The sequence below is a fragment of the Cotesia glomerata genome, linkage group LG2, assembly GCF_020080835.1.
Source record: "Cotesia glomerata isolate CgM1 linkage group LG2, MPM_Cglom_v2.3, whole genome shotgun sequence".
Lineage (NCBI taxonomy): Eukaryota > Metazoa > Arthropoda > Insecta > Hymenoptera > Braconidae > Cotesia > Cotesia glomerata.
The window spans coordinates 29,908,181-29,934,575 of NC_058159.1; the positions used below are offsets into that span (position 1 = coordinate 29,908,181).

The 26,395-nt window shown below is 28.7% G+C and overlaps 1 protein-coding gene and 1 long non-coding RNA gene across 3 annotated transcripts; one reads left to right on the top strand and one right to left on the bottom strand.

Annotated features, from left to right (window-relative positions):
• Positions 1-1,738: 1,738 nt before the first annotated feature.
• On the bottom strand, positions 1,739-6,386 carry LOC123258579. Its single transcript, XR_006508095.1, has 4 exons — positions 6,164-6,386; positions 5,712-6,037; positions 4,093-4,184; positions 1,739-2,283 (listed from the first exon to the last, which is right to left on the bottom strand). It is a non-coding gene; the product is annotated as an uncharacterized LOC123258579 (long non-coding RNA).
• LOC123258578 (facilitated trehalose transporter Tret1) lies at positions 2,747-26,221 on the top strand. 2 transcript variants are annotated; one of them, XM_044718681.1, is made up of 3 exons: positions 2,747-2,908; positions 13,787-14,476; positions 25,337-26,221. In XM_044718681.1, exons 2-3 carry the CDS (start codon positions 13,829-13,831, stop codon positions 26,150-26,152), a joined length of 1,464 nt encoding a protein of 487 aa, XP_044574616.1. In that variant the 5' UTR covers positions 2,747-2,908; positions 13,787-13,828; the 3' UTR covers positions 26,153-26,221. The 2 variants fall into 2 exon arrangements, with proteins under 2 accessions (XP_044574616.1, XP_044574615.1); XM_044718680.1 differs by lacking the exon at positions 2,747-2,908 and adding an exon at positions 12,295-12,549.
• The last annotated feature ends 174 nt before the right edge of the window (positions 26,222-26,395 follow it).

Consider the following 26,395-nt stretch of genomic DNA (forward strand, 5'->3'; position numbering starts at 1 on the left):
ATAATAATATAAAATTTTTTTAGTTATTATTATTATTTATAAATAAATTAATAAGATAATAATAATTTTTTAAGACGAAATAATAATAATAATAAAACTCGTGCAATTTTAAAATTATAAAATAAAACTAAATTAAATAATTAGATATAATAATATAAAATTTTTTTAGTTATTATTATTATTATTTATCACAAAATTAATAATGATAATAATAATTTTTAAGACAAAACAATAATAATAATAATTATAGAAATAGCCGTGCAATTTTAAAATTATAAAATAAAACTAAATTAAATAATTAGATACACGGAAAAAAGTAAACTGTAATAAACAACAGTCGATTTATAATAAGTAATGATCAACCGCTAAAAATTACCATTTCAAACAGTAAAATCGTGATATTACTATTCACTTTATAATATTTACCATTTAAACGTTACAATTTACTATTTACATGGAAGAAAATACTATTTCAAACAGTAATATTCACTATGTAAATGTCTAAAATGTTAAAGTATAATTATTAAGAATTCAGACTTTGATATTTATCATTTCGTACCTAAAAAATGATCTTATGATATGTAAAAAGTATAAAATAAAGTTAGTAAAATTCTAATACAAGCAACGTCAATATTTACAAAGTAAAATGGTAAATTTTAAACGCAACGCTAAAAATCAAACTGTAATTATTGACTTGCTTGGACTGGTAAAATGTATATTTTAAAAGTATAATTTTTACTGTTTGAAATGTTAAATTCTCCCAGAGTAAGACCCCTTTCTCTTTTATCTAAGTTCCCCTTCTCCTCATAGTCCGGTCAATTTAGACCAAAAAATGAGAGTGAAGTTACATAAAGTCCCAAAAAGCTGAATTTCAGTGAAATTGTTCAAAATATAATTATAAACAATGTCTAGAAGTTCCCCATCATTCCCCTGTAAGGAAAAAATTTAATTCAAGGTCAAAGGTCAAAAAAATGAGTTTTTCGCGATTTTCAGCAAAACGGTAAGTTTTATCATAAAAGTACTTCAGACAAAAATTGTAGATCATAAAATTATCTATAAAAAATGTATCAATACTTTTTTTCTTACGAGCCACCGTTTCTGAGATATAACGATTCAAAAAGTTATAAAAGTTGTCATCGTCATAATATGCATGAGTACGCCACATATATACATCTAGAGTTGTAATATTTTATATAATATATATATGGACTATATATTAAAATGGCAATTTTTACTGTTTGAAACTGTAATTTTTTAAGATGAGTCATTATTTACTAAAGTGACAGCTTCTAATCACTTATTTTGGATATTAAATTGGATGTAAATTGTGGCTTTTATACTTTCTACATTAAGTTCTGTAATATTTATATTTTTGCCACACAGTAAAAAATTTTCGTCAATGCGTCAAAAAATTTTGTGTTAAATATTTAACACTTTTTTGTGTCAATTTAACACTTTTTTGTGTTAATTTAACACAATAAATGTTAAATTTACATATAAAAGTGTTAAATATTTAACACAAAAATTTTTAACACAAAATTTTTTGACGCAATGACGCAAAATTTTTTACTGTGCACCCCGATGTCCGCTTTACAGTTTGAAACTATAAAAATTAACCGGAATCCGGGTGAATATTACAGTTTACTTTTTTCCGTGTAATAATATAAATTTTTTTAGTTATTATTATTGTTATTTATCAAAAAATTAATAATGATAATAATTTTTTAAGACAAAATAATAACAATAATAGTCGTGCAATTTTAAAATTATAAAATGAAACTAAATTAAATAATTAGAAAGTATTTTTATTGAAAGACGAACTTCATGGATCAAAGGTGTGTCGGTGAATAAACATAGACGAACAATCGGAGCATAATTTCCTACCCAGTTTCACCCTTACCGCAACTACCTCTTCACCCTTTACCCTTATCCGAACTCCCCCACATGTCCGCTGGTTTTCTCCATCAATCCAGTCGATATCATTGCTACGCGGCATCCATACGTTATCCGGTCTTATCCTTTTGCTCCATTATTCATCATCTTCCCTAAATTTCAACAGATTAACACGTTAAAAAATCCGAACCAAAACACCGATCTCAACCTCAAAAAAAAAAAACTAAATTTTGATTAAAAAAAAAACCAAAAACTCTTGTGTAAGATCAGCGAATAAATAACTTCCTTGAATTGATTTTGATCGTGAAGACGACAGACTATGGGGCAATCTCCGCTTCCTTTTGGAACTTCATTAATTATTAATTAATAATTAATAACCCGAGCTTGAAACTGAAAATAAAAATAATAAGGTGAGTCAATTAATAAATTTTTAATTTTTTTTCGCTTTATCAGGTAAATAAATAATTGCAAGTAATATCAAATAGATAATTAAATATTGATTTATAAAGACGACACGTTATCAAACGATGATTGAATCAATAGATATGATAGTTAATAATTTTTCGAGCGATAATCTTCCACTTGAAACTTCTGAGATTTATGCAATTTTTGCATTAAATATTATTCTTTACGCAATTAAATGCACTTGGAATTATCTGGCGATGCAATAATAATAATAAATAGATGATTAAATATTTTTTTTCAGTTAACTATTATAACTATCGACTATTGCTGTGTACATTGATCTTCACCGAGAAACTCTATATTAAATTTTCTTCGGGTGGTATATATTTTATTATAAGTAATAACATATTTTCCACCTCTCGATTCAGTTTATCGCTTGCTAAATGTGTAGTGGGAGAATTAGTTGATTTAAAAGCCTCGCCGGCGGCGAAACACAGGCCAGTACATCGTCTAAGTGTAGCAATCAGTGATAACCCGAGTATAATTTAAATTTAATAGTAAACAAGTAATTAAGTGGCTCGATAATATCTTTGGACTTTTCTTTATCACGGTATGATACATTGATCTTTAAATTTTTCATCCTTTGCCGCTTCAATATTTTTTTTTAATGTAATTAATAAACTAAAAATTTTTTATTTCTTTTTTAATAAATTAGGACAAAAAATTTTAATTTTTAAATTTGACTTAAATTTTAAATATTTTAATGTAAAGATTTTTAAAATTCATTTTTTACAGTTCAATTTATTGAATTAATTTTATTAAATTAATTTTTCAAATTTTAAAATCCAAAATTTTCAAAAAAAAAATATTAAAAATAATTTTAACAAATTTTTTGATTTTTAAATTATAAAAAAATCTTGACATTTAAAAGAGAGAAAAAATTTTTTTAAATTAAAATTTTAATTTCAAAATTTGACTTAAATTAAAAAAAAAATATTTTTTTAAATAAAATTAAAAAATATTTCAATGTAAATATTTTTAAATTCATTTTTTACAGTTCAATTTATTGAATTAAGATTTTTGAATTAATTTTTTTAATGTTAAATTTAAAATAAAAAAAAAAACAAATATTAAAAATAATTTTAAGAAATTTTTTGATTTCTAAATTATAAAAAAATCTTTAAATTTTTTAAATTTTTTCAAATAAAAATTTTCATTTCAAAATTTGACTTAAATTTTTAAAAAGTATTTTTTTAAATATAATTTAAAAATATTTTAATGTAAAGATTTTTAAAATTTATTTTTTACAGTTCAATTTATTAAATTAATTTTTCAAATTTTAAATTTTAAATTTTAGAAAAAAATAATTTTTTTAACAAATTTTTTGATTTTTAAATTATATAAAAAAATCTTAACATTAAAAAAAGAGAAAAAATTTTTTCAAATTAAAATTTTAAATGAATTTCTTTGATGTACGTAAAAAAACGTCCCTCATTTCCTTATAGCAATTAAATATTCTTTAAAAAGTATAATAAATTTCTCATTATTCAAATAATTTCTTAAAATTCTCGAGCGTAGTTCTTTACCCGTACCCGGTCTATCCAATTACTCGGTTGATTCTTTCTTGCTGAAGTAAGCGACGACCCTTAGACTATTTCTGGGCAGCTCTTAGTGTTTGCCGTGAATTACAAATAAACGCAGCCGCATAACGAACCGAGTGAATCGATTTGCAAGTGGCCCACAGACACCCATCGCCCTTCTTATTTCTTATTCTCCGCCTATACCTTCACTTACACTATTATCTCTCCATTATACACATCTTTTCTCATTTCAATTCATTCCGCTCCTTTCTTCTTAGGCCGGCGATTAATTTTTATCACGCTTATCTTAAAAAAAAAAAAAAAATTTTGTAATGTCAAAATCAATGAAAGTAAAATTTATTTTAATTTTATTGAGCAAATATTTGAGCGTAAAATTTCAAATAGCTTTATATTATCAGTAGACACAATTAATAGTAAATATTTAATATTATTACGCGTTAAGTAATACAGTGAAGATAAATTTACTAACTTTTTATTTACATTTGCATTAAATTACAATTGCCTTAAAGTTTATTATTGTGTATTTAATCTAAAATTGGAAATTTTTAATTATTTTTAGAATTTTTTTTTTTTTTATTTTTTATAAAAATTTTTTTTTTATTTTTTATAAAAATTTTTTTTTATTTTTTATAAAAATTTTTTTTTATTTTTTATAAAAATTTTCAATTAATTTTTTTTCGTAAAAATTTTTTCTCAATTTTTTTGCAAAAAATGTATTTTATAATTGTTTTATCTCCAAAAATTTTTATTAAAATAAATTAGCGAAATTAATTAAAATGTTTTAATTAAAAAAAGATCTATTAGAAAATTGTAGAATAAAAGATCTGAGATTGAGCCCGGAAATAAATCAAAATAAAATATATATTAAAATGCATTCAATTAATTTTACTTGATAAAATCAAATGAATGTTTAAACTGATAAAAAGCGCATACCCCTGTATATGAAAAATATAAATAGTGAATTAACAGTTTACACGAGCAAATTTCTTTTTTTTTTTTTAAATACATCGATTGACCCACTTTGCTATCGAAAATAATATCCACTTGGCTTTCGCAGCCATTTGTTTTCCCACGAGAACAGAACAAATACTTATTCTGTGTATCATGACGATAATCACGCTCGATTGAGCATCCAGCTAATGCGCTGGAAATACTTTGATTTTTTATTAAAAAATACATATAAATCTCTGCTTTTTTTTTTTATCACCATCATAATCATCATTATTTGATGATATCGTTTTAGTTTTACTATTATTATTATTAATGATACTATTAGTCCTATAAATATTTATTTTATCCGAGTACTGAAATAATGAGATTAAAGTTAACAGTTACTTGACAATTTTTTAACTAACAAATTTTTTCCGACAAATTATCTCCAAAAAATTGGATTTAAAAATTTTTTAAGACATTAAAGTCAATTTTTTATGACATTAAAGTTAGCAGTCATTTGATCATTTTTTAATTTTTTTTAACCAAAAAATTGCATTTTTTATTTTTTTTAAATTTCTGCATGTCAAATTTTTTTTCTAATTTTTTTTGCTCCAATTTAGTTGTTAAAAAAATTAATAAATATCTGTTAAATTATTTTTCATAATTTTTTTTGCCATAATTTATTTGTTAAAAATATTCTTAAAATTATTAAATATCTGCTAAATTAATTTAAAAACTGAAATCCAGAGATTAGCAAAAATATTTACTTTAATTTTTTTTAATTTTTTCAATTAAAAAAAAAATATAAATTTATTTTTTCAGACTTCTGACAGATGTGATAAATTACTGTATTATTTTATCAATAATAATTAATTTTACCTCAAAATATTTTCTTAATCACTGTGAAATAAAAAAACATCCGTACAATAATAATTATTTAATTCAAACTTGACTGTCGCACCTCATCCGGTCTTTAATTCTGCGTCGAATTTAATTACATAATTAAATTGCATAAAAGGAAAATGTTCGCGTTGATTTTTATTTTATTTATTTATTTATGGATCATTTTTTCCTCGACATTCCGGTAATTATCACATTAAATCCTTCGTATAAATATCATACTTTACTTGTTTAGTTCGTCACTTAAAATTTAAACACCAATGCAAGTGTCGGTCATTATATAATCCAACAGAGGATCGATTTGCCTGAAATTTAAATGTTTATAGATTATTTATGCACTGATAATTATTCAAACAGGTTTAAAAAGGAAACTCTTTAAATAGAATAAGTGCTAAATATTAAATACTAATTACTAATTACTTATTACTTACGGACAAAAAAACAAAATAAATTTTGAATAGTATACTGGTGTATTTATGAATGTAACTTTGACCTATGGAAGTCACTGAATCCAATTTGCACGAGAAACGTTATCGCATGGTTGCATTTATTAACGCTGCGAGCACACCAGGCAATATCATCGACTACGCAATTCAGCGCTTTCATTATTAAACCTGCTTATAACAATAAACGTTACCTTTTTACACGCTGAAAATATACTTTAACTGTTTTAATTAAACTCGAGCGTTCATTTTATGAGATACTGTTTTTGTTTACAATATATACATGCATACATTTTACAAAATATCCTATAATTAAAATTATTTACCGTAAATTTTATCAATATAAACATAACTCGCGCTTCTTGACGCGCTTCTAAGTCTTTTTCGGCCAAATTCTAAATGATTTAATTGTGTCTCGGCAATGTCAAGTCTAGACAGATATCATATTTGCGTTAATTTAAATTAGATCTAAGATAGTCATTATCATCTATATTGTTAAGATAATAAGCAAAATTTTGTGGCCAGTGTATTTATATGATAAAATGGGTTTTTATGGTTAAATTTGGTATCATTAGAAAGGTCCTGACCTGGAGGTGTGCCTTTCCAAGGTTTCATATTATTCTCACCAATAGTAAATTTATTATGATAAGTTTTAGGCTGCATTCAAAAATGCTCCTTCTCTAGATACATAATTAAGAAATGACCCTGTATCTTGAGAACTATTGACATTTTTAAAGATATAAGCTCATCCCGAGATTAGACTCATCGAGACCTTTCATTTGAGTACCCACATCAATTTTTCATATATTTATATATATTATATATATGTATATATGAAATATATATGAAAATGCATGTGGGTACTCAAATGAAAGCTCTTGATGAGTGTAACATCGGAATGAGCTTATATCTTTAAAAATGTCAATAGTTAAGAAAGTACAGTGCAATTTAACATAATTAAGAAATGATTTTGTATCTTGAAAAATATTGACAATTTTAAAGATATAAGCTCATCCCGATGTTGCACTCATCGAGACCTTTCATTTGAGTACCCATATAAATTTTTCATATATTTTTTATATTTATATATATGTATATATGAAAAATATATCAAAATGCATGTGGGTACTCAAATGAAAGCTCTTGATGAGTGTAACATCGGAATGAGCTTATATCTTTAAAGATGTCAATTGTTAAGAAACACAGAAGGATTTCTTAGCATTTAAGAAGATTTCTTTGTATTTAAGAAATCATTTCTTAAACATCATTTCTTAGCATTTAAAAAATATTTCTTAGTATTTAAAAAATATTTCTTTGTATTTAAGAAATATTTCTTAGTATTTATATTTCTTAATATTTAAGAAATCTTTCTTTGTATTTAAGAAATATTTTTTAAATATTAAGAAATGATGTTTAAGAAATGATTTCTTAAATACAAAGAAATCTTTTTAAATACTAAGAAATCCTTCTATCAGTGAAGTACAGTGCAATTTAACATAATTAAGAAACGACCTTGTATCTTGAAAACTATTGACATTTTTAAAGATATAAGCTCATCCCGAGATTAGACTCATCGAGACCTTTCATTTGAGTACCCACATCAATTTTTCATATATTTACATATATTATATATATATGTATATATGAAATATATATGAAAATGCATGTGGGTACTCAAATGAAAGCTCTTATCGAGTGTAACATCGGAATGAGCTTATATCTTTAAAAATGTCAATAATTAAGAAAGTACAGTGCAATTTAACATAATTAAGAAATGATTTTGTATCTCGAAAAATATTGACAATTTTAAAGATATAAGCTCATCCCGATGTTGCACTCATCGAGACCTTTCATTTGAGTAACCATATAAATTTTTCATATATTTTTTATATTTATATATATGTATGTATGAAAAATATATGAAAATGCATGTGGGTACTCAAATGAATGCTCTTGATGAGTGTAACATCGAAATGAGCTTATATCTTTAAAGATGTCATTTGTTAAGAAAGTACAGTGCAATTTTACATAATTAAGAAACAACCTTATATCTTGACAACTATTGACATTTTGAAAGATATAAGCTCATCCCGATGTTACTGTAACAGGGTTTTTATCCCCTGTGTGCGTCCTTCCCTGCGCAACAAGTCCACACTCAGTGTGTCTCTGAATTTTATTATTTTGTATCTATTTATTAATTTATTTCTTGAATTTAATATTACTATTATTTATATTTGAAATTTTTGATATCATTGTTATTAATTTAAGAATTAATTTTACTTTATTTCAGATATTTATAATGAATTATTTATCAATTTATTATTATTATTATTTGTATATATCGCCGTAAATAATTGTCATATAGTACCTAATCTTATTATAAGTAATAAATCATAGCCTTTACTAGCACGGGTGAAGTCCTGTAATATCGGTCGCGAGCGAAGGGTCTATTGAATTTGGGAAAATGGCTAGAGAGGCCCTCGTTGTCGAACACGAGGCCTCAAACGGTTTACGGTGAGGAAAATTAAGCAGACACGCGGTAGCCCGCTTGGTGTGAGGAAGACACGCGGGAACTCTGTTATTGTAAGGAGTGTGGATTTGGCGCCTTGGGTTATTGAGTTTCCTTTTTCTGGTGAGTACTCAGAGGCTGAGATTAATTATTATCCGTACACCGCTGTCTCCTGGCTCGATTAATTCGTTCTTTTATCGTTTATTAAGATTACTATCGATTTATCGGGTCGATCCCGTAGCGAGTAAGGGTTATCCTAAGGGAACACTTGTACCTGTCCCGAAAGCCGCGTGTTGGGTCCTCGATATGGTCAGCAATTTTAATTGAGATATTACATCCTTATTAATTATTATTATCTTTATTTTATTTATATTTTTTCAAATTTTTCTTTATTTATTGAACGCCGAAGCCATTAAATAATATCAAACTGACAAGTAATGGCAAAAATTTATAATTAATCAGTTATTTTTGATTCAAACCATAATTGAAATTTCCAAATATTTAGTATATTATGTAATTATTGTTAATACAAATATCGGCGCCGAGAATTGAAATATTAAATTAATAATCGATATATGCGCGATATTACATTAGATTAAAATATAGAAAAAATTGTATGCGAGCTTAAAGATTCCACAAAGGAGTTTTTTTGTTATTTAGACAATAGGTTTTGTTATTAAATAACTTCCGTTTATAAATAAATAGTTTATTTTTATTAATATTTGCTGCTTTATTAATAACTTAATTTACGTAAATTACTTTTTCTCCTTTTCTCTCTCTCTTAATATTAATATATTGTTTTCCCCTGAATACCTGCAGATCGGCCTGAAAATCAAGGGGTTTGTTGTTTCCCTAGTGAAAAGAACAACTGGCGTCCAAAATCGTGCACTAACCCAGCCTGAGGAAAAGCTGCGGATTGCTTGGGAGGTGAAGAGTTACCTCCCAAGTAGTTTATCGTTTATTTAGTTTTTTTGAATATTGGGCGACCTGGACAAAATTACGTGTCCACTGAACTGACCACTCCACTGTTAGCTGGAGCGTAATTTTTGTTACATTACCCTCATCAAGAGCTTTCATTTGAGTACCCACATCAATTTTTCATATATTTTATATATTTATATATGTGTATATATGAAAATGCATGTGGGTACTCAAATGAAAGCTCTTGATGAGTGTAACATCAAGATGAGCTTATATTTTTAAAATTGTCAATATTTAAGAAAGTACAGTGCCATTTAACATAATTTAAAAACGACCTAGTATCTTGAGAACTATTGACATTTTTAAAGATATAAGCTCACCCCGATGTTATACTCAATGAGATCTTTCATTTGAGTACCCACATCAATTTTTCATATATTTTATATATTTATATATATGAATATATGAAAAATATATGAAAATGCATGTGGGTACTCAAATGAAAGCTCTTGATGAGTGTAACATCAAGAAGAGCTTATATTTTCAAAATTGTCAATATTTAAGAAAGTACAGTGCCATTTAACATAATTTAAAAACGACCTAGTATCTTGAGAACTATTGACATTTTTAAAGATATAAGCTCACCCCGATGTTATACTCAATGAGATCTTTCATTTGAGTACCCACATCAATTTTTCATATATTTTATATATTTATATATATGAATATATGAAAAATATATGAAAATGCATGTGGGTACTCAAATGAAAGCTCTTGATGAGTGTAACATCAAGAAAAACTTATATTTTCAAAATTGTCAATATTTAAGAAAGTACAGTGCCATTTAACATAATTTAAAAACGACCTTGTATCTTGAGAACTATTGACATTTTTAAAGATATAAGCTCACCACGATGTTATACTCAATGAGATCTTTCATTTGAGTACCCACATCAATTTTTCATATATTTTATATATTTATATATATGAATATATGAAAAATATATGAAAATGCATGTGGGTACTCAAATGAAAGCTTTTGATGAGTGTAACATCAAGAAGAGCTTATATTTTCAAAATTGTCAATATTTAAGAAAGTACAGTGCCATTTAACATAATTTAAAAACGACCTAGTATCTTGAGAACTATTGACATTTTTAAAGATATAAGCTCACCCCGATGTTATACTCAATGAGATCTTTCATTTGAGTACCCACATCAATTTTTCATATATTTTATATATTTATATATATGAATATATGAAAAATATATGAAAATGCATGTGGGTACTCAAATGAAAGCTCTTGATGAGTGTAACATCAAGAAAAACTTATATTTTCAAAATTGTCAGTATTTAAGAAAGTACAGTGCCATTTAACATAATTTAAAAACGACCTTGTATCTTGAGAACTATTGACATTTTTAAAGATATAAGCTCACCACGATGTTATACTCAATGAGATCTTTCATTTGAGTACCCACATCAATTTTTCATATATTTTATATATTTATATACATGAATATATGAAAAATATATGAAAATGCATGTGGGTACTCAAATGAAAGCTCTTGATGAGTGTAACATCAAGAAAAACTTATATTTTCAAAATTGTCAGTATTTAAGAAAGTACAGTGCCATTTAACATAATTTAAAAACGACCTTGTATCTTGAGAACTATTGACATTTTTAAAGATATAAGCTCACCCCGATGTTATACTCAATGAGATCTTTCATTTGAGTACCCACATCAATTTTTCATATATTTTATATATTTATATATATGAATATATGAAAAATATATGAAAATGCATGTGGGTACTCAAATGAAAGCTCTTGATGAGTGTAACATCAAGAAGAGCTTATATTTTCAAAATTGTCAATATTTAAGAAAGTACAGTGCCATTTAACATAATTTAAAAACGACCTTGTATCTTGAGAACTATTGACATTTTTAAAGATATAAGCTCACCACGATGTTATACTCAATGAGATCTTTCATTTGAGTACCCACATCAATTTTTCATATATTTTATATATTTATATACATGAATATATGAAAAATATATGAAAATGCATGTGGGTACTCAAATGAAAGCTCTTGATGAGTGTAACATCGGAATGAGCTTATATCTTTAAAATTGTCAATAGTTAAGAAAATGCAGTGCAATTTAACAAAAATAATCATTGAATAAAGCAAAATTTTATTTATTTTGAGTTGCTGGTACTTAATAATCTTTTTAATTAATTTCTACATGTCAATTTTTTTTTCTCATTTTTTTGCCATAATTTGTTTGTTAAAAAATTATTTAAATTATCAAATATCTGCTAAATTAATTTTTAATAATTAATATTTAAAATATTACTAATGAATTTCATGTTAAATAAACATATGTAATTTTTAAATATTATTTTTAATTTCGTCAAATTAAAAAAAAAAAAAAAAATTATCAACTTAACGGGACAAATTTTGACATTTGAAACAATGAAATCATTAAATTTATTAATTAAAGTTTTTTTAGATCATTTGATCAAAAAATAATAAAATAAATAAAATTAAAAAGCGCGCAAATGTGTGACAAGTTCCAGCAACTTAAATTGATAAAATAACATTATCGTAAAATGAAACTTGTTGAGTAGTTGATGTAGATGGAGATGAAATAGCTGACAGTACTGACAGTAGTTGTCCCAGTTAGAGAAACCTGCCGTATCGCGGCTCGCTAATTCGATAATACGATATGTACCGTTTGATAATATTAACATGTTGTTAATTTTATAATTTTATTAGGTTTTTATATTTTGTTTGTTTTTTTCTGAATGTACATATATGTAAATACAGATAAAATATAAATATTTTATAAAGAGGTGATTGTTTGGATTCGATAACATTGCGCGATGGAGCGAGGATATCAAACAATGGGCGAACCGAGTTCATCCAGTTCATTAGTATGTAACTTTCACATTGTTGTTATTGTTTGTATTGTTAATTAACATTCATTCATTATACCATTGTCGATATTTGTTTTTGTTTATTTGTCAAACTTAATTTATTTTCTGTAGCAAATACACAACGGAGTGAACACGTTCATGTGTATCGTTTACCTGTCAATCATTTTTTATTATTAAGTTGGTAACTTAAGAGATTTTAAAAAGTGCGCGCGCAATTTAAATGTCTAAGTAAATTAAAATAATCTATAGCAAGCAATTTATTAATAATAAAATTAATTACTATTATTACGTTTTATCAAAAAATAATAATTTTTAAGGCGAAATAATAATAATTGATTTTTTTAAATTGCACTGTACTTTCTTAAATATTGATATTTTTAAAGATATAAACTCATCTTGATGTTACACTCATCAAAAGCTTTCATTTGAATACCCACATGCATTTTCATATATTTTTCATATATTCATATATATAATATATATAAATATATGAAAAGTTGATGAGGGTACTCAAATGAAAGCTCTCGACGAGTGTAATGTTGGGGTAAGCATATTTCTTTAAAAATGTCAATAGTTCTGAAGATACAAAGTCGTTTCTTAATTATGTTAACTTGCACTTTACTTTATTAACTATTGATATTTTTAAAGATATAAACTCATCTTGATGTTACACTCATCAAAAGCTTTCATTTGAATACCCACATGCATTTTCATATATTTTTCATATATACATATATATATAATATATATAAATATATGAAAAATTGATGTGGGTACTCAAATGAAAGGTCTCGATGAGTGTAATGTCGGGGTGAGCTTATATCTTTAAAAATGTCAATAGTTCATGAGAAACAGGGTCATTTCTTAATTATGTATCTAGAAATAGCGCATTTTCGAATGCAGCTTCAATACTTATCGTAATAAATTGACTATCGGTGAAAATGATATGAAACCTTAAAAAGGCACAAATTCAAGTTAAGACCTTTACAATGACACTAAATTTCACTAAAAGAACCCATTTTATCATACGACTTTCCTGGAGACAAAATTTTTCTCATTCTTTTAATAATATAGATAATAATAATCATAATATCTGTATATTTTTTTTGATTTTCATTAAAAATTAATTATAAAAAAAAATTTGCACTTGTAATTTTTCATAATAATTTAACTAAAAAAATTGCTAAATGTCATATAATTACACTATTATTAACAATAAAAATAATTTTTTCAGGTGACAGAAAGAACCCCACTAGTGGGAGGCCAATATCGCAGAATGGTTGAAAAAAACATCGGAATATCCCAACAAACGCTAGTCTCAGCGACCAGCGAAAATGAAAACACCGGCCGAAAGCTTCCGCAATACATAGCGGGTCTAGCAGCAACACTAGGAGCTCTCGCAGCGGGAATGGTCCTCGGCTGGACTTCTCCCGCTGGAAAAGACGGAGTACTTCTCTCCGCAGAATACAACATCCCAATATCACCAACAGAGTTTTCCTGGATCGGATCGATATTCAACCTGGGAGCCGCGACAATCTGCGTACCGATCGGAATCCTCAGCAACATAATCGGGCGCAAGCGAGCGATGTTAATCCTGACAGTGCCATTTGTCCTCGGATGGGTGCTAATAATCTGGTCAAACTCCGTAGTGATGTTCGACATCGGGCGCTACATTTTGGGAGTAAGCGGCGGAGCTTTCTGCGTAACAGCCCCGATGTATACCGGGGAAATCGCGGAGAGCTCGATTCGGGGCAGCTTGGGGTCCTACTTCCAGCTGATGATGGTCACAGGTATCCTGGTTACTTACATCTTAGGCTCTGAGATCTCGATCTACAATTTGTCACTAATTTCTGCGATAATTCCGCTGATTTTCTGCGGAGTTTTCTTCTTCATGCCCGAGACGCCGACGTACTATCTCATGAAGGTAAAAAATTTTATTTTTTTAAATTAATTTTATTGCACGACTCATAATACGAAGCATCAGAGAGTGCTTTACGATCGAAAAATTTTTTTCGCCTCATTTCGGCAACTATTTTTATTATTCAATCCTTGTTAGTTCACGGAATCAAGATATTTTGTATATTATTGTCAAGATAATTTAATGGAAATTAATTTCATACTTTTGAAAAATTCATTAAGTGCAATAGAAATGGAAAAAAAATCAAAATAGTTAAAAAAACTTTTTAACTGAAAACACTTTAACTTGCGAAAAAATCCATTGATTCAATCAAATTTTTTTTTGGAAAATTCTCTGAAAGAATTGTAGGTCACCGAATGAAAAAGGCTGTGTAACTTAGAGTCGTTTATTTACAGTTAATAAAATTAAAAAAAAAAAACCGTAGGACTGTATATCTATATATATGTCGTAGTCTTTTCGCAAAATCCGTCATTTCATGAAATACCTAGGCACTTCCAGAAGCATCGGCGTTTAGTGAAAAATATTTAAATTGCATTATCAGCCTAGGTATTTCATGAAATGACCACTTTGTGCCGGCATCTTGTGTTTAAAGCCAAGATACATAATCAGACGCATAGAACAATTGGTATTTTCATGTGATACTTATTATACATTTTGGCGCGTTGAATAAAGAAAAAAAGAATTAATAACATTAAAAGAAAAGGAAAGAATAAAAGCAAATACAGATTAATTTGTAAAAAAATATAACGAATATTTTGGAAAACGACCGTATACTTCAGTTTACTTAAAAAAGGTAAATATTATACGTTCGTGTGTGAGGTTATTTTTTATAACATTCATTATATTTTTCTACAAATAAATCTTTATTCGCTTTTATTTCTTCCATTTTTTGATATTATTAATTTTTAACTTCCCGCTAAGAAAATTGAAAATTTAAAAAAATCGGGAAGTTATTGGTTTTACCCATAATATTTAACTTTCTTAAGTAAACTGGAGTATACCGTCATTTTCTAAAATATTCGTTATATTTTTTTACAAATTAATCTGTATTTGCTTTTATTCTTTCCTTTTTAACTTCCCGCTAAGAAAATCGAAGATTTTGAATATACTTTAGAACGATTCGGACCGGTAGATTTTGAGAAATCGCAAAAAAACTACAAAAAAATTTTTTTCAAAAGTGGTTTTTTTGGAATAACTTTTAAACGGCTTTACCGATCAATTCCAAAAACTACTCAGCTCTCAACATAAAAAAACCACGTCGATCGCCACCAGTCCGGTCAAAATCGGTTGATTCCTTCGTGAGTTATCGTTGACGAAAGAAAACCGAAAGAAGTGTCTTTTCGGAATTACTCCGAAATTTTTCGCTCTATCAATTAAAACTTGAAGATTTTATATGAAACTTGAAAAACTGCGTCGAATACCACCAACCGCGTGAAAATCGGTTCATTCATTCAAAAGTTATTGCGGCTTAAAAATTTGAAAAATTGTCTTTTATCAAACTTTTGAGCTCAAAGAGCTCAAAAGCATATAAAATTTATTTTTTGAGCTTGGAAAGCTCAAAATAATACACAAATTGTATTTATGAGCCCGAAGAGCTCAAAACCGTCATAAGTGCAATTTCAAGCGTTAGGTATTGGCAGGAAGAATATAGAATAAGCTGTATATAGAATAAGCGAAAGGAAATTTAGCATAGACCGGATAGCTCAAATAGTAGAGTAGCCGACATGTCTTCGGAAGGTTCTGGGTTCGAATCCCAGTCCGAGCTATCTAATAATTTTTTCTCGCATATTCTATAAACTCATATTAAGATGATCCTCTCCACATTCCTTTCTCAATCCTTTCCTACCAATATCCTGTTACGTGAATGTGGAACGCTTTACGTAATAATTACCGTAACTCCTATTCTTTCCCGCTTCACAGCATTATTTATATTTGTAGAATTGGCGGGAAGTTGCAGGGATGGCCTTCAGAGTCAACCGTTTTCCTAATTTTTTTTTTGTAGTTTTTCTGCGATTTCTCAAAATCTACCGGTCCGAATCGTTCCAAAGAGTGATGTTATACTCTCTAAAAGCTTTTATTTAAGTATCCACATGCATTCTTGATATATTTTTCATATATACATATATATTAGGGTGCTTCAAAAAAACTTTTTAATTTTTTTTTTAACTCTTACCCTCTCAAATATTTCTATTTGATACAAAAAAAATCCTCACCAAACATGAGCCCTATAGCTCAATTCTAAGGGGTCGCTATTTTTATTTTAGTTTTCCATTTAATTAACATGGGAAAAATTCTCTTTCGTTTTAAATTAAATTTACACATAATTTACGCAATCTTTTAAACTATTATTTTTTTAAACCATTGAAAATTATATGATAATAAAAACCTTATAATAATTATAATAAAAAAAAAAAAAAAAAACATTAATTATGAGTATTAAAAAATTTTTATTTAATCTTAATATATAACTTTTGTAAAATATATTTATATATCATTTACATCATTATTATTATTATTAAATATTATTTACATTATTTACATATTATTTTTATTATTATTCTATTTACAGTATTTATAAAAATTAAATATTTACAAAAATTAAAAACTTAAGTTTAAATTTATTATCTACAATATTTATAAAAATTACATATTTAAAAAAACTAAATATAATTTTATAATTACATAAAAAATGAAAAATATAAAAAAAAAATTTTAAAATATTCAAAAATTTAAGTTATAATACATAAATTAACAAACAAAATCCTGATTACAGTTCAGGTTTTTCACTTTCTTCTCTTGAATTGCCTAAATCGTTTCAAAATCCTTTCCTGAGCTCCCAGTGATTTTTTTCTCTTGGCTTGATTGGTAGCTTCGCTGCTAGCTTGACTGCTAGGCTGGCTGATGGTTTGACCAAACATCACTGGTTTTTTATTCAATGATGTCGGAATAGAATCAAGGCGTTCTAAGGCCACAGATACCTTAATACACCTTGGATCCGAATAAGTCACCTTCAGGTTCATCTTCATTTTCACTTTCACTCTCACTTAGATCAAGATTTACTTTGACATCCCTCTTGATTTTCATCTTTACTGATTTTTTCTCATCACTAGTAAAGATCTTGCAATAATAGCTGCATTCTAACAATTTTTTAAAATTCCCTTCGAAGTTGTTAGCATGTGAAGTCTTATCAATTTCTTCTTCATCACTGCTACTGTCGCTGCTGCTATCACTGCTGCTAGTTTCATTTTTACTTTCCTTTTTTGGCATTAAAAAGTTTGGCAAATATTTTTCAACAGCATTCAGCAATTTTTCATTTTGCTGAACTTTCTGCTTCAACTCTTCCAAATTAATGATAGACTGCTGATTATTTTTAACAATCATCTGGACCATCATGAAAACTCTCCTGATGGTCTCGGAGGTAAATTCCCAAAAGTCGATCTCTCCATCGACGATCGCATTGGGTTGGATTTTTTCCGTGAATTTGGCTACTTGAATGATTTTTTCTTCAGGCAGCCTCATCACGTCCAAAGCAAGCATAATTCTTAACTTTCCAGACATTTTGATCAAGAAAATTATACAAATTAAAGTTTCACTTTAGAAAAGCACTTGAAGCCAAAATAACTCGGAGTAGATTGCGAAGTGATCGCTCTGAAGAATGTCCTAAGACTGATTTTGAAAATATACTAACAGTGTCAAGTACCTCATTACTCATTAGTATAGCAAAATTTGGCTATAGTTCAAAAATAGAAATTATTATTATTATTATTATTATTATTTATTGTTTTAAGACCATGGAGTCGTAGCTCCTTGCGGCCTTCCAAAATACATTACATTAAATGTTAAATTAACAAAATTAGTGTATTACAAATATTATTGATACATTTATATACATATAATGCGTACATCAATACATCACTCCATCATCAAATAGAAATATTTTATTAGAGATTGTGATCAAATCTCGCATTCTCTTCACTTAACAATTACTCAAAACACGCTTTACGGAAAGCAGGAAAAGTCAGTTGTGAGGTGCAATATGAAGGTAACCGATTCCATACTCTAATCGCACTTACTAAGAAAGATTTGTCATACTTGGTGCTGTGGCAACCAGGTACAACAAGCAAATCATTACGTTCATCACCCCTTCGCGGCCTAGGCTCACATATTTGCAAGTTATTTCTAATAAGTGGCTTTTGCTGCAGATAAAGCGCTTTGTAGATTAAACACGACATGAAAAAACTCCTCCTACTACTTAGAGTTAACCAACACAGTTCTTTGTACCTTTATGTACCTTTATTTCATACAACTCATTAGTGCGTGCGCCAAAATTTAACTTTTGAAACCCAGGTAAGGGCATATCGAATGTGAATGTATTATTCGGGTAAGATTTGGTGATTAGACACTTTAGTTGATCGGATAATTACTGAATGTACTAACAATTGGATAAGCTATGGCGCTTGATGACAATAGAATAATTATTGAATAGGCTAAATATGACAATAAGTATACTATTATTTGAACATGAAAAAGGAAAGAATCTTTTCATTTAATACTTTATAATTGTATGAAAATAGTGCTTGTAATTTTGCTAGTTATAAGTTCGAGTCTAAGCGCCTATAAAAATTTTTTTCTTTAAAATTTTCAGAATAAATAGAGACAATTTAAGTTCAAAAAATCACTTGATGTTTGTAAGGCGAGTATAGAGCACAACCTCATACGCTTCGCGTATGAGGTGTGCAATTATTGGCTCAATAAAGGAACAAAAAAAAAAGACTATAGCCTGATGAATAAATGAAAATTGAACACTGCAAAAAAAAAGATTCATTTCTTACAGAATGAAAAGTTTGATTAGGCGAGTATTTTTACAGTAAAAATAATTGAATATAATATAAGTGCAATACTTGTACATGCAGTAATACTTATTCCAATTTTTGGAATTACCCGATGCTATTAAAGAATAGCAAAAAGAATAGTAGCGCCATGGTTAGGATCTACATATTTTTCTTTTGTTATAATTTACCATTCAAATAAGAAAAGTCTTTTTAAATAAGATGGTCATTGAACGTTCCGTCCGGTTTCTTTGAAAAGACATAGATTAAGTTTTCTGTAATAAGCTTAAAGTAATTACCTGACTTAGTATAGGCGCCATCATAAATATAGGCGCCGTCAGAAAAATTGAAAGAAACGACAGCAATACAATAAATAATTAAAATTTTAGATAATGTGCCCACATATGAATTGCATTATCAGATTTATTATTTTAAATAATAGAGGCTGGCAATAGCTTGGTCGGTTCGGTGCCCGCTTTTCGAAAGAGTGGGACCCGGGTTCGATCCCGACACGCACCAATATTTTTCAGTGATTATAAATAAAAATATGTGCGTTAATGTTGCCAGCCTCTGGAGGTGGCAGAGATAGCCGGGCGGCACACGTCTGACTTGGGTGATCACCCATTTAACAGGCGAGACCATCTTTTTCTCGCTTTGCTCTCACGGAGTTCAACGGAACTATCTCTGTCGCACTCCCAACAGCAGAGCAATTGCAGTTTCGATTGGTTTCACGAAACGAATGAAATTTTTGAAAAAAACGCTTTGTGGTGAAATAGTTTATTTAATTATCTATTATCTCTAAAAACGTTTTTTCAAAATTTCCATTAGTTTCGCTAAGCCGATTGAAACTGCAATCACTGGTCTCGGCTGTTAAGCAACAACTTGAATGAGTGATCACTCTAGTCAGCGTTGGCTAGCGCGAGGGATCTCTGCAGACTAGGATAGGGGCCTAATGCTCCAGTGGTCGATAAAGAAGAATTTCTTATCAATCACTGTAGACTTAACAGCCGAGACCAGTGATAGCAGTTTCAATCGGCTTAGCGAAACGAATAGAAATTTTGAAAAAACGTTTTTAGAGATAATAGATAATTTAATAAACTATTTCACCACAAAGCGTTTTTTTCAAAAATGTCATTCGTTTCGTGAAACCAATCGAAACTGCAATTGTTCTTCTGTTGGGAGTGCGACAAAGATAGTTCCGTTGAACTCCGTGAGAGCAAAGCGAGAAAAAGATGGTCTCGCCTGTTAACCCAGCTCCGACTGTACTAACATGGGTTTTTTCTGTGGTTTCCCCATGTTTCTGTTCCAATACCCGAGTGGTAAGGACCAAGGTGAATGCGGTACAGAAGGCACAAGTCGGTCTACAGCCGCATTAAGAAGTGTGTGTTGGGAATGAAAAAATCCCGACATGCAGGGGGGTGGGGTCAAAAGAAGTAGTGAGTATAAGGAAGTGATAATAATGATGGAAGTAAATACAAAGTAGAGCTGGGGAAAAAAAAGTGTGTTGTGTAACAAAGGGAAGTGAGAAATAATACCCCACCCTCCCTTGTAAAACACTGCCCAGGTGATACAAGTAAAACCTCCATTATTATTATTTTAAATAATACTTATACACTCAGAAAGAAAAAATACTTTAGTTAGAAAATTTTCTTTTATGCAAGAATATACTCTTATATATAAATTCTGGGAAATTTTAAAGAATGTATGGATAAATAGATAGATAGGCAGATACAAAATTTTATTGACTCTAGAACCTAAGCTCCCTCAGAGCCATCAGTATTTATATTAATACATTGGCTAACATCGGTTTGCATTTGTATGTATATTACAACTCAGTTCAAAATTACCTAATAATTAAAAATTTACAATTAAGTTTAATTTTAAATTTTAATAAAACAGAGATATATCAAGTAATAAGAAGAAGTAAATTAAAGTTAACATAAAAAATAATATTTCAAATTTTCAACTTTAAATAAGAGCAAAATACATTCAAAATACACTGTAAAAAATCCGGAGTGAATTTCACGAAGAGCTAAAAAAATAAGTGAATTGTTGAGCACTTAGATATGGAGGTAGCGGGAAGTTGCAGGGATGGCCTTTAGGGTCAACCGTTTTCCTAATTTTTTTTTTAATGTTATTAATTTTTTTTCTTTATTCAACGTGCCAAAATGTATAATAAGTATTTCATGAAAAGCCCAATTGTTCTATACGTCTGATTATGTATCTTGGCTTTAAACACGAGATGCCGGCACAAAGTGGTCATTTCATGAAATACCTAGGCTGATAATGCAATTTAAATATTTTTCATTAAACGCCGACGCTTCTGGAAGTGCCTAGGTATTTCATGAAATGACGAATTTTGCGAAAAGACTACGACATATATATTAAGGGAATTTATCCCACTAAAGACACGTATGCACTATCATCCTATTTTAGATATTTTAAATTTTTTTTACATTCGCTTCATTTCATTATTATTCACGGAAAAAAGAAAACTCGAAAAATTACAGTATATAGTGCAACGTGGCGATTCGTGATGAAAATTGGAAAAATTGTAGTTTCAGATTGTAATTATTACAGATATTATAAGAATTACATTGTAGAATGTAATATTTACATTAAAAGCTTTGTAAATTAAATTCAAAAATTGAATTTAGAAAAATGTTATTTCAAACTTTAATTTTTCTAGCTTTTGATTACAACAGGACCGATTTTACATTTTATACTGTAATTATTCCTGTTTTCGTCGTGCGACTCTGAGTCGTGCAATTTTGGATTTTCCAAATTTTGTTTTAATTTAATTTTAGTTTTATGCTTGTAAAGGTGGACCATCTTAAGAATTCCGCCGTCCATCTTACGGCATAAAACACTAATATTAAGTAATTTACATGTATATTGCCTTATATATAGTTTGGGTAAGAGTTTTAATTGAATATTAAAATTCTTGATCAAAATAATATAATTTATTTGATGCCGTAAGATGGACAGCGGAGTTCTGAAGATGGTCCACCTTTACACTGATAGAAGGATTTATTTGTATCAAAAATATTTGTTAATAGTTAACAAATCATTTATTAGAGACGACTTTTAGTATTAAATAAATATTTCTTAGTATTTAAAAAGATTTGTTTGTATTTAATAAATCTGATATTCATTTATTAAATATTAATAAATCTTTTTAAATACTAAGAAATATTTGTTAAGGACTAACAAGTGGTTTCTAATAAATGATTTGTTAAATATTAACAAGTATTTTTAACTGTAAACAAATCCTTCCAAAGGGCATATTTCGCGTGCTTAAAGGTAAAAGGGCTTATAGCTAAGGGTTAATAGGGATTTATGCTGAAAGGGCGTATAAAAAATTTTTTTGCCTTTCGGTTTGAAATTCTCTGAAACGTAAAAATCTGTGAAAAAAAAGTTGGTATCTTAAAGGTAAAAGGGCGCATAAAAAAATTGTAATTTTGATTCCAAATGTTGAATAATAGTTTCACAAGACAAGTTATACTAAAATAACAGCCTCATATACAAAGTGAAGATATAAATAAATAGAAAATAAATCAATCGAAAACAAATTACGTAAAAATTAAGTAATTAATTTAAAGTAAAAACTACGTAAATAATTCAATCACGCGTACTTAATTGTTTTTCAATATATTTTCTTTTTAACTTTAAAAATTGTATAGTTGAGATTTTACGCTGCTACTTCCACAGAAAGTTTTTTTTGTCACATTTTTAAACTACGAATATGTTCTTTTGTAAACTGGCCGAAAACGCCATTCGGCCATACCCGACATGGATAGGTAGATTTCTTGTTTGAATATTTAAAAACACATTAAAAGGCAATAATGTCCTAAAATTTATTTTTAATATATTTTTGCAAATAGTAATGTGAGACCGGCTACAGCAAATAGATATTCAAAGACATCTACCTAAAAAATAGGATTTGTAACAGATAAAAGTCATTTGATGATAAAAGCTAAAAATTAATTTATTTTGATTTTTTAATTTTCCAAACTCCGAAATAAATTGAAAAAGTATCAAAAGGTGACGAATAATAGCTCAAATTGAACAAAATTATGTGAGTTTTAACATAAATTTGTTAAATTAAAGCTTATCTTTTACGGCTTAAAATTGTTTAAAGAAAAAGGGCTGAAATACGTTAATTGAAAAATTTTTGAAAATTTTTAAATTCACGGAATTAATAAAAAATCATCAAAACTAGACAAATAATAGTTTAAATTAAAAGGTAATTAAATGAAGTTTAAGATAAATTTGATAGATTTTATCTATCTTTTATATCTAGAAGATTATTTTCATAAAAAAACAAAATTCAAAATTTTTTGACAATGAAAAAATTTTCAAACACCCACAACTCTTAAACTAACCGGCCGATTTTGCTCATCTTCGAACTTGATCTTGGTATTGATCCACAGAATAAGCCCACAAAATTTCATAAAGATCGGTTGAGAACTGTGGGCGCAATCCTGCTGACATGGCGCGTTATATCACATATATATATGTCGGAGATAATATCAAGCTGGGTTTTCCTAGAGATAGGGAAATTCCCAATATTTTAGTTTGTCTGTTAGTTTTAAGCAAAATTGTAAAGCATAGAATATTTAATAATTATTTATAACAAGCCGATTATAATTTTTATGGTTATGGCGATGGGCTTGATTTCGGAGTGACAATGGTCACCAAACGTAGCCGAGGTCACATAACAGGATAGAAGTAATAAGTATACAATTAAAGATATCGACAGACAATGAGGGCTGTCGAAATATTTTTGAGAGAAGAAGTACTTAGGGTACTGAGACGAGTAGTTCTCGTTGAGCATTGATCAAGTAAAGACATCGAATATATCCTGCTGACTCCGGATTCGTTCTCGGTCTCATTCCCCAGCGCTTTTACCTTGTATATTAATTATATTTGGATAATTAATCGTAGTATTGTTTATACAAGTTAGCGTACATTATATTTCAAAATTTAGATCAGTGTTATATTTTAATTATTCTAAATTAATAAATAATTGAATAAACGAATCCAATGGACTGTACTAACGCCCCTAATAATGCTTTTCCGACATATATATATATATATATATATATACAGGGTGTCCCAAAAGTAACGGACGCCATTGTAGCATCTGATAAACAAAATAATTCTGAGACGAAAAGTCCTTAGCTATTTTTCAATCAGACGCATAGATAATTAATTATTAATTAAAATAACGTCCTTTTATGCGTTAGAGAGAGAGCACTAGTGTCCAGTCAAGTGCGTTCAAAACGAAGACGCTTGCACGTGTGAATGTGTAAGTAAATATGTGTGACTACGTTAGCTATAGAAGCTAGTTAGTCATACAGTTAGTTGTGTCTTTGTTTGGCACATACTTTACTGGACACTGGCGCTCTCTCTTTAACAAATAAAGAGACGTTATTTTTAATTAATAATTAATTATCTACGCTGTTAATTGAAAATGGCTAAGGACTTCTCGTCTCAGAATTATTTTTTTCATCAGATGCTACAATGGCGTCCGTGACTTTTGGGACACCCTGTAAATAACATCTATAAACTTTTGAGCCAATGCCATTTTTCGACATTACTCGATGAAATAAAACATATTATGATAAAATTTTCTTAAAATTACAACATGAGACCGGCTACAATAGTTAGATTTCTATAAAAATCTACCTAATTATACGCCCTTTCACCTTTAGATCACCAAAATTTCGAATTCTTAAAGGTAAAAGGGCGTATAATTAAAGACATACGCCCTTTTACCTTTGTAATTTTTTTTTTAATTTTAAGCGTAGAATGTGTCTACTACTCGATTGGCAATAAAAAAAAAAATTATACGCCCTTTTACCTTTGCAAAGGTAAAAGGGCGCATAAATTGTTATAAGCCCTTTTACCTTTAGGCACGCGATTTATCTTCTTTAGTAGCAATACTTTAGAAAAAAATAATTTGGATTAGAATTTTAATAGAATATAAAAATCCTTGATCAAAATAACATAATTTTTTTATTACCTAATTAAGGGCCAGATCAACGAAGCCAGAGAGAGCTACAGGTGGCTCAGAGGACCGCATTACAACATCGAGCCAGAACTTGAAGCCCAGAAAGAAGCTCTGGATGAAGCGAGCCGCAATAGAGTATCTTTTCTTACCGCAATTCGCTCAAAAGCGGCGATTAAGGGACTGCTGATCGCCTTCGGGCTGATGTTCTTCCAGCAGCTCAGCGGAGTCAACGCGATTATTTTCTATTCTGGCTCCATATTCGAAACCGCTGGAAGCACCTTGGACTCCAGCGTAGCGACAATCATCGTTGGAACCATGCAAGTAGTTGCTGTCTTTGTCAGCACGCTGATTGTCGACCGTCTCGGCAGGAGGATGCTGCTCCTGATCTCCAGCGTTGCCATGTGTTTTACCACCCTCGTTCTTGGAGTCTACTTCAACATGAAGATCCACAACACCAGCGGGGTTGACTCCATCGGCTGGCTGCCTCTAGTTTCCATCTGTCTGTTCATCATTCTCTTCTCGCTAGGATTCGGTCCCATTCCCTGGATGATGATGGGGGAAATTTTTGACAACCAGGTCAAGAGTGTCGCTGGAAGCAGCGCTTGTCTGTTCAACTGGCTCATGGCTTTTGTTGTTACTAAGTTCTTTAGTGATATTCAAGATGCTCTGGGGACTGATATGACCTTTTGGATCTTTTCGATCATCTGTGCGATTGGTGTTGCATTCGTTTTCTTTATTGTTCCTGAAACCAAGGGGAAGACGCTAGAACAAATTCAGATTGAACTGGGTGGAGGGAGCGAGAGGTCTTCTAGAGATTTACCAGGTAGTAAATCTTAAGTAGCGCAAAGATTTTTGTAGGAAATTTAAACAGATCATAATTATTGGTTCAAATTTTTGATATTATGAGGAAAGTATTGGATTTTTAAAGTAAGATTTATAAATATTAAGAAAAATTTGAAACTTTTATTATTGATGATTCTAATTTTTGTTATTATGAGGAAAGTATTGGTTTTATAAAAAAATTTTTTGAAATAAACGTTGTTCAAAATTTTATTTTGGAGAAAATTTTTTTTTGTGATT